This window comes from Nannospalax galili, unplaced genomic scaffold (assembly GCF_000622305.1).
Source record: "Nannospalax galili isolate Female #2095 unplaced genomic scaffold, S.galili_v1.0 scaffold440, whole genome shotgun sequence".
NCBI lineage: Eukaryota > Metazoa > Chordata > Mammalia > Rodentia > Spalacidae > Nannospalax > Nannospalax galili.
Genome location: NW_008347189.1, coordinates 935108 through 952286, shown reverse-complemented (window position 1 = coordinate 952286; position 17179 = coordinate 935108). Strand labels below are relative to the sequence as shown.

The window sequence follows — 17179 nt, the reverse complement described above, 5'->3', positions numbered from 1 at the left end:
GATGTGGGAGGCCCAGCTCACTGTGGGTGGTGCCACCCCTGGGCAGGTGGGCCTGTGTTGCATAAGAAAGCAGGCTGAGCAGGGGTCAAAGAGAGCAAGCCTGTAAGCAGCGTTCCTCCATGGCCTGTGCTCCAGCTCCTGCCTCCGGGTTCCTGCCCTGAGTTCCTACCTTGGGCTCCCTTATGAACTGCAACCTGGGAGATGTAAGACAAATAAACCATTTCCTCCCCAAGTTGGTATTGGTCAGAGTGTTTTGTCACAGCAATGAAGAACAAACTAAGACAATATGAGAGGGGAAAAGGAAGAGAATCAAGTAAAACCTGCTCATCCCTTGCTGAGTTGTGTTATTCAGAGCACAAGCCCAATGGAGAACAAGGGAAAGATACTAGGTGTTTTCACTCATTTGTGTATGTTAAACAGAGATAAACAATTCAGACACCGCTCCCGACCTCATTAAACTTGGAGTCTAGCGCACTAAAGCTGCAAATGCAAACATTCACAGGGCCCAGGGAGGCAATGTAAATCTTCAGAACAGCCCTGGTGTGATAGGGAGGGAACTGGACTGAGAGATACACAGTCCAACCTACTGTTTTACAATGGCAATATAGATTCACTATTACTAGGTCGGCTGAATTTCTAAAAAAGCAATAGAAAAATCTCAAATTTTGTATGTGACACCTCCTGGTTTGAAAAAGGGAAATAATCAAAGACTTTCAAACATCAAAATATTAGGTGGGCCACCTGGTGCAATAGTGGCATGGATATTATGGGAGTAACCAACCACTTCCTAATTAGATTTAAGGTCTGCTTCATAGGATGGAATCCATACCTGACACTGATATTGGGACTAGGAACCTGAGGCTAGACAGGACACATGCCATAGGGGAGAGCCTAATATCTCTATTTTGCTCAATAGATATACCCATAGATTAATGCATCTCTCAACTCTCAGCAGAAAAGCCTTCCTATGATGGTGATTAACACAGAGAACCACAACTGGCCAACACGCAGAGAATAAAACACTGCAGAGTGCTTATCCCTAAATAGGGAACCTGTATTAAACTTCTACCTCCCAAGGCTCAGGGATTATTGCAAAACAGGGGGTGGAAAGATTGTAAGAGGCAGAAGAGGTGGATGACCACATGGAAACAGACTTTTCCAAACAGCTGGGCAGTTCCTCGTATGAACTTACAGAAATGGTGACAGCATGTACAAGTCCCACATAAGCTCAAGCCAGACAAAATCCCCAGCATAGACATGGGGAAGTGGGTAAGAAATCCTCCCTGAGGAAGTATGGACAACCAATGACTGCTGGGAGGGAGAGAGTCAGTCTCGTTTAGGGGTGAGACTCTTAGGAGATGGACCAGGCTCCAGTGGATGAACCACACATGAAATTTGGTTGGGGGGTAAGAGGAGATCTAAATATGATCAAAATATATTGTTTGAAATTTATAGAAAAGCTATAGAAAAAATAGCTTGTTTGGCGGGCCACACAAAGCATGTCCATGGACCAAATACAATTTAAGTTTTCATTTCCCATTTGCTACCTCTGGTCTAGTTACCAATACCTGGTACAATGAGGGGCACTTAATAGGTGCTCAAAAATGTGCTTAATGAATGCAAATGAATAAATGAACAATTGCATACATCACTGTTATCATCATAGAGAGTTGAAAACATCTGAAGAAGGTGTTTTCCAAGGTGGAGAGTAGGTACCTAAGTGAAAGAGCATTCCCGAATGGATCTTCATACGGCACAAGAAGAGCTTTACCTCTGCATGTCTTGGTGGAGATGTCAAGATAGTACTGTGGGGTGCAGCTCTCGTACTGGCACTCCCCAAAGAGCAGGACCTTGCTTGGATCCCAGCAGGAGGTGCAGCTGCCTTGTGAATCACAGCTTCGGCAATGTATGCTGCATGCTGAGCAGATTGGAAAAAGGAAATGACCAGATGATGACAACTGCAACTATGGAAGTAGGAGCAAACCTAGGCAGATGCTACACTGGAACAAAGCCCTGCTCCAACCTGCCCTTTAATAGTGGTCCATAACCGTCCTCTGTAATTGAGATGCAGAAAATATTAGCTTTATTTTCCAAAATAGAAGATAATCTTGTTTGCCCAAAGATAAATGATAAAATCCAAGGATAGAAATCCCACATCCAAATTGCTCTGTGATTCAGCAACAGAATTCACACTTTTTCTAAGGCCAATAGCTTTATTTTGAACATTTTTTAAGAAATCAAGGGATCCATGGTTTATGATATAGACACACAGTATTTCAAAATCCTACATTTTAAGATGTAGGACTTAGAGGTGCTGGGTTTACTGGCTTCCCCAATTGTAGTTCTTAGTTTCCAGGGAGGTAATTGAGGCATTGAGGGATGATGGTCCCTCCTGGTCTGCTTTCATCTCTGTAGCTTAACAGTTGACACCACTCTTTCTCTTCAGTTCCCCGGTTGGAAACCTTGAGTCTACCTGGTTCTTCCCTTTCTTTCACTTCAGACCTAGCCACTCCCTGAATTTGCTCAAACACTAAAACACAGCTTTCTAAAAGCTGTATGCTTAATGGAGAGGTATCCAAGCCCTTCTCATCCTCTCCTGGAGTACTTATGTGCTCCTCATTGGTTTCCCATACCCAGTCTGACCCCCTTGAAACCTGATTTCCTTGCATTTACCATTGATGTTTTCATTCATACTGTCTTGGCATCCAGGGTTACTTTCCCCTTACAAACTCCAAGGTTTTTGTTTTGTTTTGTTTTGTTTTGTTTTGATCTGGGAAAATTTCTAGTCATCATTTCTACAAATCTTGTGCCTCCATCTTCCTTCTGCCCATTCCTGAACATTCTAAAATACACATGTGGATCCTCTTTGCAAAAATCAGTAACTCTCTTATCTGTGACTCTAACTCATCCTTCACCCTCTCCTTCCAGAAAGCCTTTTATAGAATCTTCATTCTAGAACACGTTTCCTAGGTATGTGCTATGCTCTTACAGCAACCTAAGCATCCCATTCTTTCCTGCAGTGTGTAATTGTGTTTACTTAAGTGATTATTTCTTTGACATCTATATCCTTTAAGCTGTAGGATTCATGAAAATAAAGACCACTTTTATTTTGTTCCTTAAAATATTCCATATCACCTAGCTGGCTATCTATAATACTGTAAGTGTTCAATAAACACTTGCTACATAAATGACAGAAGCCAAATATTTTAATATAACCCACACAGAGAGACAGACATATACACACAGATATACAAATACAGGCCCATCAACACTTCCTCATTCTAAAATTTACTGTGAGTATATTTTTTAGGGAAAGTCATTGCTATGAATTCTTCTTTTGAATATGGAGACTTGTAATTTGGGGTGCTAAGAAAATTCTAGGCTGGATTTTCAAAGAGATAGTTTTGAATAATTAGAAAGGAATATTTAATTTATCTATTGGAAGTTTTTAAGGGACTAAATTTTTATATTCCTTTTTATGGCTTAATCTTTTATACACAGAGTTTGATTTGAGTAAAATACTTAATAAAAATCCCAAAGATAAACTTATAAATGCAAAAGTGAAGTAGGGTGCAGGGGCTAGAGGGATGGCCCACTCAGTAAAGTGCCTGTTGCACAAGCTTCTGGACCCGCGTTTGGATCTCCAGCACACGTGTGAAATCCAGGCATGGGCAGTGTGTATCTGTTACCCCAACAGTGGGTTGGGGGAGACTCGGGGATTTCTGGGACTTGCTGTCCGCCAGTGTAGCTGAAAAGTGAGCTCCGGGTTTAATGAGAGATCCTGTCTCACAAACAAGGTGGAAAGTGACTGTAAAAGACACACAATATCAATCTCTGGCTTCCTTCCACAAGCACATGCACACCCATCTGCACTCACAAGTACACACAAACGTGACATACATGTACACCATAGACAGATGGACACACACACACACATACACACACACACACACACACAAATGAAAGGTGACTTTGAAGGAGGTTGAAATGTATATTCAAAATGGTTGGTAAATTTTTTGTAGTTGGTAAAAAGTAATATCCCTAGTAAAATATAGTGATCAAGACTTAACATTTTATTTGGTCAGTGTTTTAATGATTACTTTAATGAAAATAAATGGATCATGACATTTAAATATGCCACATTTCCTTATATGGAAAATATGGGCAGTTCATTCTTACTAGCTAGAATAATAAGAATTCAGTTATTTTAGCTAGTGGGAACAGCAACCAAATAATCAAGTGAAATACACAGAACTCAAGAAAGTTGCACACTGATGCTCTAAAATGAACCGAATACATATGGGGTGTGAAAGACCTGCTTGGACAGCAGTTTCCAGAGACAAATCACTTGAATGTTTGACCACTCAAGAGTTTACTGTCAACTAAAACTTACATTGAGGAGTCTCCATGCACATCCGTTGGCTTTCCCTCCTTGGCATGCAGTTACAAAATGAGGCCCAAATGGCAATTCCTCAGCCAGGGCTCACAGGCTGCTTCCCTGCTCTGATATTTGGGGGGCAGTGTTGTTTACTTCCATCTGTGTCTATGTTTCTGAGTCTTTCTATGCAGTCTCTCATTCCCCTGGGGTCCTTAATGTACAATTCAGCCCGTTTAGTGACTCCCAGAAGAAATAGATTCACGCTGAGCACTCTGAAATCCTAAAGACTTTATAGAGGATGTAGAGGGATGCAGCAGTATCAGGCTGTGGAGCACATGGGCAGTCTCTCTGTCCTTACCCTCTTCCTCTCCTTCCTTTCCTAGGCAATCAGCAACAGCTGCCCTTGTCTTACACAGAGCAGTTCCGTACAGAATAAAGCCTCTTGGTCCTCAGCTTCCCTCCCTGAGACTTGTGGCTGAGTGCTCTTCATCTTAAATCAAGACCACATAAAGTTGCATCCTGATGCAGACCTGTTGGTATGACCTCCTCAGAGGAAACAGAAGTTCTCTGAGGCCACCAACCCCTTGGAGGGTGCCAGGACAGTGAAGAAGGAAGCAAATGAATCAGAAATCATTAAGGGGAGAAGGGATGTATTATCAGTGTCCTACATCATTGAGTGAGGACCTCACAGCAGGTAGAGCTCACACTCCCTCTTAACAGGCCCATTCTCAACCAAACACAGATCAGAAAAAAAACCCATCACCTCTTCTTTAACACTTACACTGACTCCAGCTTTGCCTGGGGCAAAGTCCAGGTGGGAAATGTCAGTTAATCTCAAACTCTGGAAGGTAAATATGTGAACAAGGGAGGAGACTTATTCTCTATTGCTCCAGAGAAGAGAGTCTAAGGCCAGTTAGAAAGCACAACCCAACAATCCATCCTCCCAACAGTGCAGCTAGCTTTCTTCCCTCACAGAAGAGGTTGATGTGGAAGAGAGAATCTCTGCATGGGGTGCAAGACTGGCCTGGGTGCCCCCTGGAGCTCTTACCAACTCCAAAGCACTATGAGTCAAGTACTGAGTGGCTTATTTAGCATTGATTTTTTTTTTTTTTTTTTTTAGTTTCTGCTTTACCTGGACACCCTTAAATTTCAGAGTTAATAGTATGCACCTCCTAAAGATTTCTGAAACTAGAATGAAGAAAGCTCCACAGCCCTCACTTTCTTTAGTTATATACTTACCACTGCTTCCCATAGTACTGATTACAATTCCTCAAAAGCCCTTAACCACACAGTTTCTAAAACTGGCAGGCCTGTAATTATCTATAATGGTGAGCATTACAAAGGGGCATTGTTGATTCTTTTTGTTTATTTCACACAGTAGAAACTCAAATAGTCCAACTTAGGGGCTTACTTTATTCAGTTAAAAAAAAAGAATGAAGCTGGGCGTGGTGGCGCACACCTTTAATCCCAGCACTTGGGAGGCAGAGGCAGGCAGATCTCTAAATTCAAGGCCAGCTTGGTCTACATAGTGAGTTCCAGGACAGCTGGGGCTACAGGGAGACCCTGTCTCAAAAAAGACCGAAAAAAAAAAAAAAAGAATGAAACTTAAGGACTAGAGTTAAGAGATTCTTAATTCAACTGAAACATCCCATGAAATCCTATTTATATGACAGTACATCAGGTTGTGCAGGGGTAACCTTGTAGCAAAGCAAGCACTTCCCCAAGGATAAATATTTCAGTGCAGTGGCAAGTATTTCATTCCTGTCTCTGGTATTACAAAATGTATGTATTCCAGCAGACAGTTGATATCTACCATGCAGTTTTTGTTGCCAAAGTGAAGAAATCTTCCCACTGGTTCAAAAGAAGTTTCTATCTCCAGTATCTTGACAGATGATGCAAAATTCTGAGTTTCATATAACTTTCCAACAAATGCAAATGATTGTAAGTAATTCAGAGAACAGCAGTGGAGTCGTTCTTCCTGTTTCTCTCTATGTGACTATCTTTTACTGCACGGTTTATCTTTAATTCATGATGATGTTGATGAGGATAACAACAATTAATTATGGTGACATAAATCTTATTCTCTGCTACAGTCTGTGATCTGTGTCAAGTGCTATGACATTAGGATATAGGTGCTGCTATAATCTAATCCCCTGCTGTGCTATGAATGTGAATTGTCTCCTACAGGCTCGTGTATGTGGACACTTGGTTCCCAGCTGGTGGTGCTGTTTGCAAGGCTTATGTAACCTTTAGGAGGTAGGAAGTGTGTCACTGACTGGGCCTTGAAGCTTGATAGCCTATCTTCCTGTTCACATTCTGCTTCCTGAGTGTGGATGCACTGTAACCTGACAGCCTCCTGTTTCTGCCACCATGCCTTTCCTACCTTCTGCAACATCTTCCCCACCACGATGAACTGTATCCCTCCAGAACTATAAGCCCAAATAAACCCATTCTCCCTTAAGCAGCTGTTGTTAGGGCATTTTATCACAGAAGTGAAAAAGTAACTATGACATTTCCCTTTCATAGAAAAAGACACTGAGGCCAGAGGTGAACTGACTTCTTTAAGGTCATATGCTGGTAAGCTGTATTAGAACTCGAACTTCAATTCACTGACTCTAGAGCCCATTTTTCTAATGCCTTCAACATGGTACTTCCTACAACATAAAGTTGAAACACCACTAACATACTTGTTCACGGAAATTTTCCAAAGTATAACCATGTTTTCTGAATGACTCTTTAGCGAATAAAATAAAATATGCTGCCGCAGCATATTACAACTATTCTTTCATCTGTGGGGGATGTTTTCTAATTTTTTTTCCACTCAGATCTGCCCTTTCTCTAATTTATTCAAGCTCTCTATGTGTCTGCTTCAATGTAATTAATTATAACCTTGACTTGTTTGAGACAATGTTATACATGTAACTCTTGTATAAGAAAAAAAAAATAACTAGCATTTTGGACAGAAATGCATGTTGTCAATATCAACAGATACACACAGAAAATAAATTAAACCCAGAGAAGTGCTCAGCCCACTGACTGTGCTGGCTCCTTCCTCTGCCTAGGATCAAAGAACTAAATGGTTGAGATAACTGTAAAGACTAACACTTTTATTTGGTATGAGATAACTGGAACAGAAGTCAATGACCTGCACAGGATCAGAAGGCTGGGTCTTAGAGAGGCGAGTGCTTTCAGCAGGGATGGTATCTAAACTATTATAATCTACTAATTGTATCCATATTACCATTGCAGATTAGCGAGCTTTCTTTTACAAAAGTAAAGGCTACTGGGTGCAAGGATGGAAGCAAAAACTTCACATTTCTTCCAATGGCCCCCAAAGGACAGGAGAGGAGAGACAATGGTTTGTTAGGAAACTTACGCTGGCAAGCTTGGTTGTCATCCACATAGTGCCCAGGGAAACAGGTGGTGCTGCAGGTGCCAATGTGGGTCAGAACAAGGCCACTGGCACAGGAGGAGCAGGAGAAAGGGCCTTCATTCTGGCAGGTTCTGCAGGAGGAGTGGCATCCTACAGAGGGAAAAGAGACAGAAACAACTGGGAATCAGGCGCCCTCCCTGTGATGGTTAATAGTGACAACTTGACAGGACCTGGAATCACACAGGAGGCGAAACTCAGGGCATGTCTGTGACAGAGCTTCCACATTAGGTTAATTGAAGTGGGAAGATGCACCCTAAATGTGGGCGGCACCATTTCATGGGCTGAGGTTCTAGACTGAGTCAAGAGGAGAAAGCAAGCTGAACACCAGCATTCATCTCGTCCTGCTTCTTGACTGGGGATGCAGTGTAACCAGCAGCCTCAAGCTCGGGCTACCATGATGGACTGTCCTCAAACTGTAAGACAAAGTGAACTCTTCCTTCCTTAAGCTGCTTTTCTGAGGTATTCTGTCATAGCAAACGGGAAAGTGACTAAGACACTCCCAAAGCAACATATAGAAGCGAAGGCCCCAACACAGACCTCGCTGCATTTCAGCCCTGCAGGATGCTTTGCGTTTCTTTTCATTTTGGGACACCAAACCTTCTCAGAAGTCAAAAGAAGCACCCACCCCCAGCCCCCATCCTATCTAGCACTTACTTTTACAAGCACCTCTCTCTGCATAGTGTCCAAGAGGGCAGTCAGGAACACAGTGGTCCCCAAGCAGCAGATGGCGGGCATGCTGGCACTTTAGACAGACACTACCAGTATCGTGGAGGTCAGCCACACAGTGTTGGCACAGAGGATGGCAATCTGGAGAGGGAAGGGGAGAGGAAGAGGCATGGATACTCATGACCACAAAGTCTTATCACTATACCTCAGGGCACCAGGGTTTCAATTTCAAGAGCACTGCAGCGCAGCCAGCCAGTGAGGAGCCCAGAGGCAGCATATACCGGTAAAGTAGAAGCTGAGGACCTGGACAAATCAGAGGCTTGAGGTTTTTAGTGAATGGCTGGGCCCAGCACAGAGATTCAGTTTTCATCTCTTTCCAATTGAATGACCTTCAAGTGCTAGGGCTTTCTGTGATAGCTACTTGCAAGGGGTAGAGAGAACTGTCAGACCAACAGAAGCAGCTCAATCAACATTCAACTTCTCTTCCAAGAGCAAGAGCCCTGGAGGACTGTGTGTCCTCGCCCCAGTGCTTCAGAGCAGTGTGGACTCCCAAGCCCTCCATACAACTTCTCCACGTGGCCTCCTGAGCCAGAATACAGCAATCAGTCTTTGGCATGGGGAGACAGTGAGGTTAGTAGATAATTGGATTAAGTTGCTTGAAATTTTTAGTCTTTAACTGGAGATAGTGTTATAACGAAGGGCTGTGAGGGGAAAAATCATTTTTATGACCTGATAGATAGTTCACAGCAGCTCTGTCATACCAGCTGTGATTAAAGCCATAAAACAAATTATCTTGTGCAGCCAGCACTGTCTTGTTCTCACTCATATAATAGTCATCCTTTAATAAAGAGCTCAATTGGGTTCAGCTTTCATTGTGGGCGAAGACTTCCTCTGCTCAGCTTTCAAGTGATAATTGCCCTCAGCGTCTCTTCACCATCCTTCACCAGAAGGCAGAAGAAAACCCAGACATCCTGGGTCACCCATTCAGATGGAAGAAGAGTAAAGATCCCAGATGAGAAGAAAGGAGTCTGGTTCTAGGGCTTTCCCATCTTCCTCTGTATGATGCTAAGCACTTGTTTGCACTGGCTTATGCACCACCCAGGGCCCAGATGTCTTGCTTCATTTCTTGGCCTTCCAGATCAAGACTGTGATTGAGCCTCATTTTCTCTACAACAAATCCCATATCAGTAGCACAGCATCCACAAGCCCTGCTAAAACAGGCCTGTACCCCACACTCTTGGGACATTATTTCTAACTGCTGATCATCTGCGACCATTCCCAGTGCAGGAAGCAGACCTCATCTCCATGGCAGTTCCCCCTCATCAGCAGGAAAACCTTTCCCTAGACACCCACTTGGGCTGCCCCAGAAATTAAGTCAGTGCCCTCTTCAAAAATGCTGAATCTTCTAAAGCACACAAACGAGGGCCTCTGACCTTTCTCTGAACCTTGGGAGTTTCAAATTGCAGGCAGCCTCTCACCAACATTAGAGACAATTTGTGATATCCTGGGAACCAAATGAATCCTCATTACAGCCCTTCAGTAAATTGTCAAGGAGATAACGGCACCAAAGGAAATATGAGAGAGAGGCTGTTTCCCTCTGCTGCCATGTAGCAGTGTATGACGTCCTTGTAATGTCAAGCACTTTGATCTTTTCCTCTGCCTTCTTTACGAGGGCAGGAGCATAATCCTAGGTATTCATAAAGAAGTTCAACTATTTTAGAAAACTGTTAAATGAAGGTGGTAGTATTCTTTAAGTACCTTACTGTGTGTTAAATGTGAGGATGGAAACACTCACTACTGACTGAGGCTCCATTATGTGAGACATCATGAGTGCTTCCTCCTCAAGGCAAGTATGTGCAGAGCGCCCTGGGCTCAGGCATGCAGGGAGAAGATTTGCAGGTGTTCAGTGGGCTAGAATAGTTGGAGCTACCTGAGGCTTCCTCTAGTATACAACCAGAGAACGAAAAAGAATAATCACCACAGCAACACTTTGAAGATACAGTACACCCATCTCTGGAGTAGTTTGTGGGTATAATAAAAAAGTGTTTATGGATTTGTCTGATCTTGGGACTTTCTAGAAGTTATTTGAATGAGGAGTGAAATGTGCATTCATTACTTCCAAAGGAAGCTAGGGCTGGGCTATGGATGGTCCATTCTATTTTCCCAGCAGCCGCTATGAAACCCTCACTACTCCCAAGCCACACCTCACCCACCATGCTGTGCTCTCCCTGGTCATCTGTTAACTTCACTCAGCACATGTGCATGGCACCTTCATTCATTGCCTCCAGCCTAAAACATCCTTCTATCTTTATTCATTTTTTACCTCACTTCCTTCCACTTCACAGGACTCCTTCATCAGCATTCTGAATCCTGTTCTCAATGCTCTCCCCCAGCTCTTTATTCTTTACTTTATCCAACCTCTAAACACACTCGACCACCCCATCCCCAGAGCTATTCTGTGCAAACACCCAGCTCCCTGCCTTTTCCTAACCATCTGTTATTGGCTTGGAGGTAAAACGTCCTTCACAGTCTCATGTGTTTGAACTCTCATGTGTTGCTGCTGTTTGGGGAGGTTGTAGAAGCTTTAGAAGCAGGACCTAGCTGAAGGTAGTGCATTGCTGGGTTTGGGAGGAGGGGGCCCAGAGGTCTATCTAGCCTGGCTTCTAGTGCCAGTTTATCTGATTCTTGGTCACCAGATGTGAATAAGTCACCACCCTCTCCTGCCACCATGAAGCTAATTGCCACAATGTGTTCCCCACCATGATGGATTATATCCCCTCAAACTGTGAGCCAAAATAAAATCCTTCCTCCCTTGACTTGCTTCTTGTCATATATTTGGTCACAGAGAAAATGAATAGATCATCCAGCCTCCTTCCGTCCTGAATTCTCTACCTTTCTGTAATCAAACTTCAGCTCCACAACTCTGCTTGCTTTTGAAAAGGTCTCTGATGGATTCTAAACGACAAAACTGACTAGCTTCCTCTAAGGCTTTATCCTACCAGAAATACCTGCACCATATGGCACTTTTGACCAACCAGTCTTACTCCTTGAAGCCCTCTTTCTACTCCAACATAATTTATCCTGGTATAAAACTTGATGGTAAGACCCTACTGCTGCAAGACACTATATACATGTAGAGCAAACAAGGAAAAATCAAGTTTGTGCTGACTTCAAAGCTTCATCTCAACAGCCTAGCTTTCGTGGTGCTGGAAGGCGCTATGGATGCTACCAGAAGATAAAATTAATCATCAACCTTACCCAGCTGTGACTCCTATGTGCTACAACAACCATTGGCCTGGGAAGATATGCCCAATGGTATAATAGTGGCATGGATATTAGGGGAGTAATCAATCACTTTCTAATTGGATTTAAGGTCTACTTCATAAGATGCAGCCCATATCTGACATTGATATCAGACCTAAAATTTGTGGCTAGACAGGTCCAAGGCCATAAGGAAAGGCCTGAAATTATTATTCTGATAAAAAGACATAGTATTAAACTGACTCCTAATGACTTATTGTTATACCCATAGATTAACACATCTCTCAACTCTCACCAGAGAAGTTCCCTATGCAGATGGCTATTAACACAGAAACCCACAACTGGCCAATGTGCAGAAAATAAGAGGCTGCAGAGCGTTTATCCATAAATGGGTCACCTATATCCACCTTCTGTCCCCAAAGGCTCAGAAATCATTATGGAAGAGGGGGTGGAAAGACTGTAAGAGCCAGAGGTGGTGGATGACCACAAGGAAACAAAATTTTTCACACGGCTGGTCAGTTACTCATATGAACTCACAGCAATGGTGACAGCAGGCACAAGTCCTACATAAACTCAAGTCGGATAAAATCTCAGCATAGATGTAGGTAAGAAACCCCAGCCCTACCAGAGGAAGTATTGGCAACCAATGGCTACTGGGAGGGAGATCGTCAATCTCATTTAAGGAGACTCTTGTGGGTTAACAAGGTTCCAGTGGATGAATCCACACTAAAGGGCATTTGGGGACACATATTTGACTCTGTAGGCCTTAATAGACAAATGTAGAGTACATGAAATTGGGTGGAGTTAGTAAAAGGGGAGATTAGATTGGGGAGGGGATCTAAATATGAATAAAATATTGTAGGAAAGTTACAAAATTTCAGTAAGAAAAAAAGTCTGATGTGTTGGCTCATACCTGTAATCCTAGCACTTGGGGGGCTGAGGCAGGGGACTGCCTTGAGCTTGAGCCTAGCCTGTGCTTTGGTCCCAAGCTAACAGGGACTACAAAGTTAGGCCCCATCACAGAAAACAAACAGCAGGCAATAGCTTGGAAGAAACAATTTTTACATACAAAGATATTTTCATTATACAATACACTGTATACAATGTATATAAAGAAATCCTACTATTAAGTTAATATGGATAAGAGATAGTCAATATATATTTAAAAATCTATGGACATAAAAATGCACATCTTGTCAACTCCTATGGAAAGCAGTATGGAGAACTCTTAAAAATCTACAAATGAACCTACCATTTGACTCAGTTATACCACTCCTTGGCATATGCCCAAAGAACTCATCCTATTGCAGAGACACTTGTACATCCATGTTTGTTGCTGTTCTTTTCACAATAGCTAAGAGATGGAAGCAACCTAAGCATCCCTCAGCTGACAAGTGGGGCCATCCCAGGATTATGCTCTAGATCTAGACTCTATGGGTTTGTTCCCAGAGACTCCCCATGTGGCAGCAAAGCCCCTCAAGAAAAATCAGGGGATGCAGAAGCATTCTGAGAAGCAATGGAGGAGGAAGGGAGACTAGAAGAAAGGAACATCAAAGAAAAGGGAGAAAGGATGGGATTTAGCTCTGACAGTGGGGTCTTCAGAGCAAAACTCCACTCCAATGCAGGTCACCAAAGAATTAGAAGATAATAGCCCATTATATGACACCATGGAGGTGCCAAGAACAGTAGAAACAGGTGTTAATAAGGGAGATATGGACAATAATGGGGTTATTTTAAGGGGAGGGGTGAGGGAGGGTTATACAAGGAACCTTGGGAATAAAGGGAAAGAAGGAGCTCAAGAGAGGTGGGACCATAGGAGAAGGGTATTGTTAAAGGAGAAATGGGAAAAACGGGGGCACCTTAAATGGGGAAACCATGGTGGAAGCGTTTGACAATGTGAGAGATAAAGCCTAACTAATTAAAAAAAAAACAAAAAACAGGGAACCATATTAGTCCAACAACCTACTGAAAAATTATACATACAACTAGATCAAAGAATATAACATATGTCTAGGCAAGGTTTATCTGAGAGCATTTGATCTTTGCCCAAGCTTTATCTACATGGCACATGGTAATTAAAAGTACCAGGCTGGTGGAACTAACCTTCTTGGATGTTTAATAGCCATGCTATGAGGCCTATACTAATTTGGTCAGAGGGACTTAAAGGACACTTTTTGATCCTTTTCCTCCTAAGTTGACTAACTTCCAGGGGACTATGAGCATCTCTCAAAATACCCTGTAACTTTGGCGAGTCACCTGTCCTCTTGTTCAGGGAGGCCATGGAGACCCCACCAGATGGACTTGAACCAGTGTCCACTCTACAAAGAGGAGGGTCAACACAGACGAAACATTTCCTCCATGCATCCAAGTAAAGCCAGCCATGGTTGAGCAGGACCCTTTACTTACCTTCACATAGATGGAACTGGTAAAAGAAAGGAGCCAGGGGCTCCTCCCAAGCCCATGTGACCCCTGAGGAACAGCTCCTCAAAAGACCTTAAGAGTAAAACTAAGTTTGTTTATCTGGGCCAACTGTAGGGTCTTAAACACCCAAAAGGAAAGTATAACCAAAGATTAATGGGGTCAATATAATTTTTTAAGAGTCCATATGTATAGCCAAAGGCTACATAACAAGAAAAATGCCAGACAGGAGATACGTTCCTTTGAGTTATTGGCCAGGGTGGCGTAAAAGACTCCCAGAGAGAAACCCAGCATAGAACTGGGAAAATGAACAACAGACCCCAATCTTATCTAAAGGAATATTGACAACTAGATTGTCAACTTGATTGCTGCTAGATGAGGAACAGCTGATCTTCCTAAAACAAGGCTCTCTAGATAGGCTGACTAGATTCAGCAGATGGACAAGCACTGGGGAATGGTTGAGGGCACCAACAACAGAGTGGACAGTAACAGGGATGACAGAGTATATGGACTCCAGTGGGGGGAGGGGAGGGCTATAGGAGGGTGCCTTTTGGGGAGTGGGTATATAGATGAATAAGATTGTTTGGGATGTTCTGTATGATACACACACACACAATCAACAAATTTTTAAAAAGACATATTTGAGGAGGGAAGCATAAAAATTTACTTCATGTTAATTAGTAGAGGTGATAAACATTACCATTGAAATCTACCTGATGACTTTATATACATACTCAGGTGCCAAGGATCTGAGTGTAACCGACTGTGACTATTAATAATCAAATACATAGAGATTAAAGACACATGTGCAAACATGTAAGCATTAGTAGAATTAAAAATGTAAGAAACAGCATATTTTAAAATGAAATGGAGATCTTCTTTAAAGGTTAAAAACTCATTCAATTTTTTGTCTTACAAGGTTTATACTGAGTTCAATATTGTATAACTGTATTAATTCAACTGTGAACCTAAAAATTTACAGCCACTTTTGAAAGAGATGTATCCTTACTCTGGAAATTGTTATTGAATATGTTAAAACTGTAATGAAATGCTTCTTCTAATCATGTGGTTATTAAATAGAAAAATTTTAAATATATAAATAAATAAAACATTTATAAAAGGGAGATAGTCAATATATATTTAAAATCTATGAGCCTAAAATTGCACACCTTGAGTTTTTATCTAATGAGTTTTGATAAGTTATCTGTTCCTTATCTATCAATACCACTTTTTAAAAATGTAATTTAATATTCTACTTTACAAATGTATCATAATTGAATCACTGTTTATTTACAGAATATTAAGATGCTTCTGAGCTTAAAAAATCTTATCTAGGTGTTTACATTGGTTGGGTCCTCTTTCTTTGCCTCCAACTGATAAATACAGGAATTCTCCACAACCCTTGTGATGGTTAATCTGATTGTGAACTTTATGCGATTTAGAATAACCATGAGACTGCATCTCTGTGAGTGTCTTTATGGTGTTTCTGGAAAGGTTTAAATGAGAGGGAAGACCCATCCTGTATGAGGGTGGCACCATTCACATGAACTAGGGTCAAGGGCTGAATAAAAAGAAAGCCAACTGAGCACCAGCATTTGTCACTCTCTGTCTTCTGACTGCAGACAAAATATTACCTATCACTTCACACTCTGGCTGCCATACTTCCCCCACAATGATGGTCTGTGCTCTCTCAAACTAGAAGCCAAAACACACCCTTCCCCCTCGAGGTTGCTTCTTGTCAGGCATTTGATCACAGCAAAGATAAAAGTAACTAAATAGAGCCCTTAACTACTCTTCTCCTAACCAAGTCTCTGCATGTCTCAAACCATACAGGTATCTGTATACTCAAAGCCAGTAGAACGGGCTCAAGACAGTAATCACTGAGAGCCTCTGCTTCCTTCCATGGCTCCCTGTTAAAGCAGCCATAAGAAAGCATCAATCAGTTCCCTGACATATCACATTGCATGATAGAGTGAATATCTAGAGGCAAAGAAGAAATCGATAAATGCCATCTGAAAATATAAACAGTCAACTGTTGGTTGCCCAAAGCATCACATTAATCCAAGTTAGTTTACAGCTCCGCCTTACACAGGATATTATAATCACTTCAGTTTTGGCAAAGTTAGAAGTCGGACTTTCTAACTCTGTTTACTACCTATGTTTAGTCTGTTGAACACCTAATCCTATGAATAAAATCATTCCAAAACAATAGTCTGAAGGAATTCCTACATTAATATCCTCATGCAAACCTCCCTACCTTTCATATACCTGCCTCCAAGGAAACACCTTAAATACATATGCTCCAGAATGCTGCTGTGAAGTTTGGTTGACTGATTTTTATTAAACCAAGGAAAAAAGAATAATAAAGTCATAAAATCTAGGAAACTCTTTTTGTACAGAAGCTTGAAGTCAAAATCTTTTTGGAAAGAATTCCTTAGGAGACCTCAGAATGAGTAATGACACACAGGGAAAGAAGCCAGAAATCAGGGCAACAAGAGCCTAAGCATTAATATCAATGCTCTGACTTACAACCAAAGAAGAGTCACCTGGGGCAGACCACAGAGCTCAGGCATGACAGGCTACAAGTGGCCAGTCCCACTGGGCACCACCTGTGAGCTGGTTTCCAGCTACAGCTTTCAGCTGTGATCTACACAGGAGAGGGGCTGTGAAGGGTTCAAAAGAGAGTTTTGAGATTTAATTTTTCTGACTGCAAAGTAATCTATGGAACAAAATATAAAAAATAATTTTACAAAGTATAAATAAAAAAAATCACCCTAGGAATGTCTTCAGTGTCTATAACTGCTAACATTGACATTTTATTTCCTTTTATTCATTTTTTATACAACATTACATTTTTACATAGATGAAATTATATGAAATGTAGGCATATAGCACTTTTTAAAAACTCAACATCATCATGGAGCTGTAGAAATGGCTCTGTTAAGAGCATTTGCTGATAAGCCACATTCACCCTTCCATCCCCCGCCTCGCCGTTCTATACTCCTAGTTTGAGCCCTGCGCCT

General features: G+C 41.9%; 1 protein-coding gene across 1 annotated transcript in view; it reads right to left on the bottom strand.

Moving 5' to 3' along the window:
- The window catches only part of Fras1 (Fraser extracellular matrix complex subunit 1), a 442676-nt gene that overhangs the window by 153608 nt on the left and 271889 nt on the right, over window positions 1-17179 (bottom strand). The window contains exons 21-23 of the mRNA XM_008843691.3: window positions 8466-8618; window positions 7755-7901; window positions 1772-1918 (exon numbers count right to left, since the gene is read on the bottom strand). Coding sequence (XP_008841913.1) covers window positions 1772-1918; window positions 7755-7901; window positions 8466-8618 — 447 coding nt within the window. The remainder of the gene's footprint in view (window positions 1-1771; window positions 1919-7754; window positions 7902-8465; window positions 8619-17179) is intronic.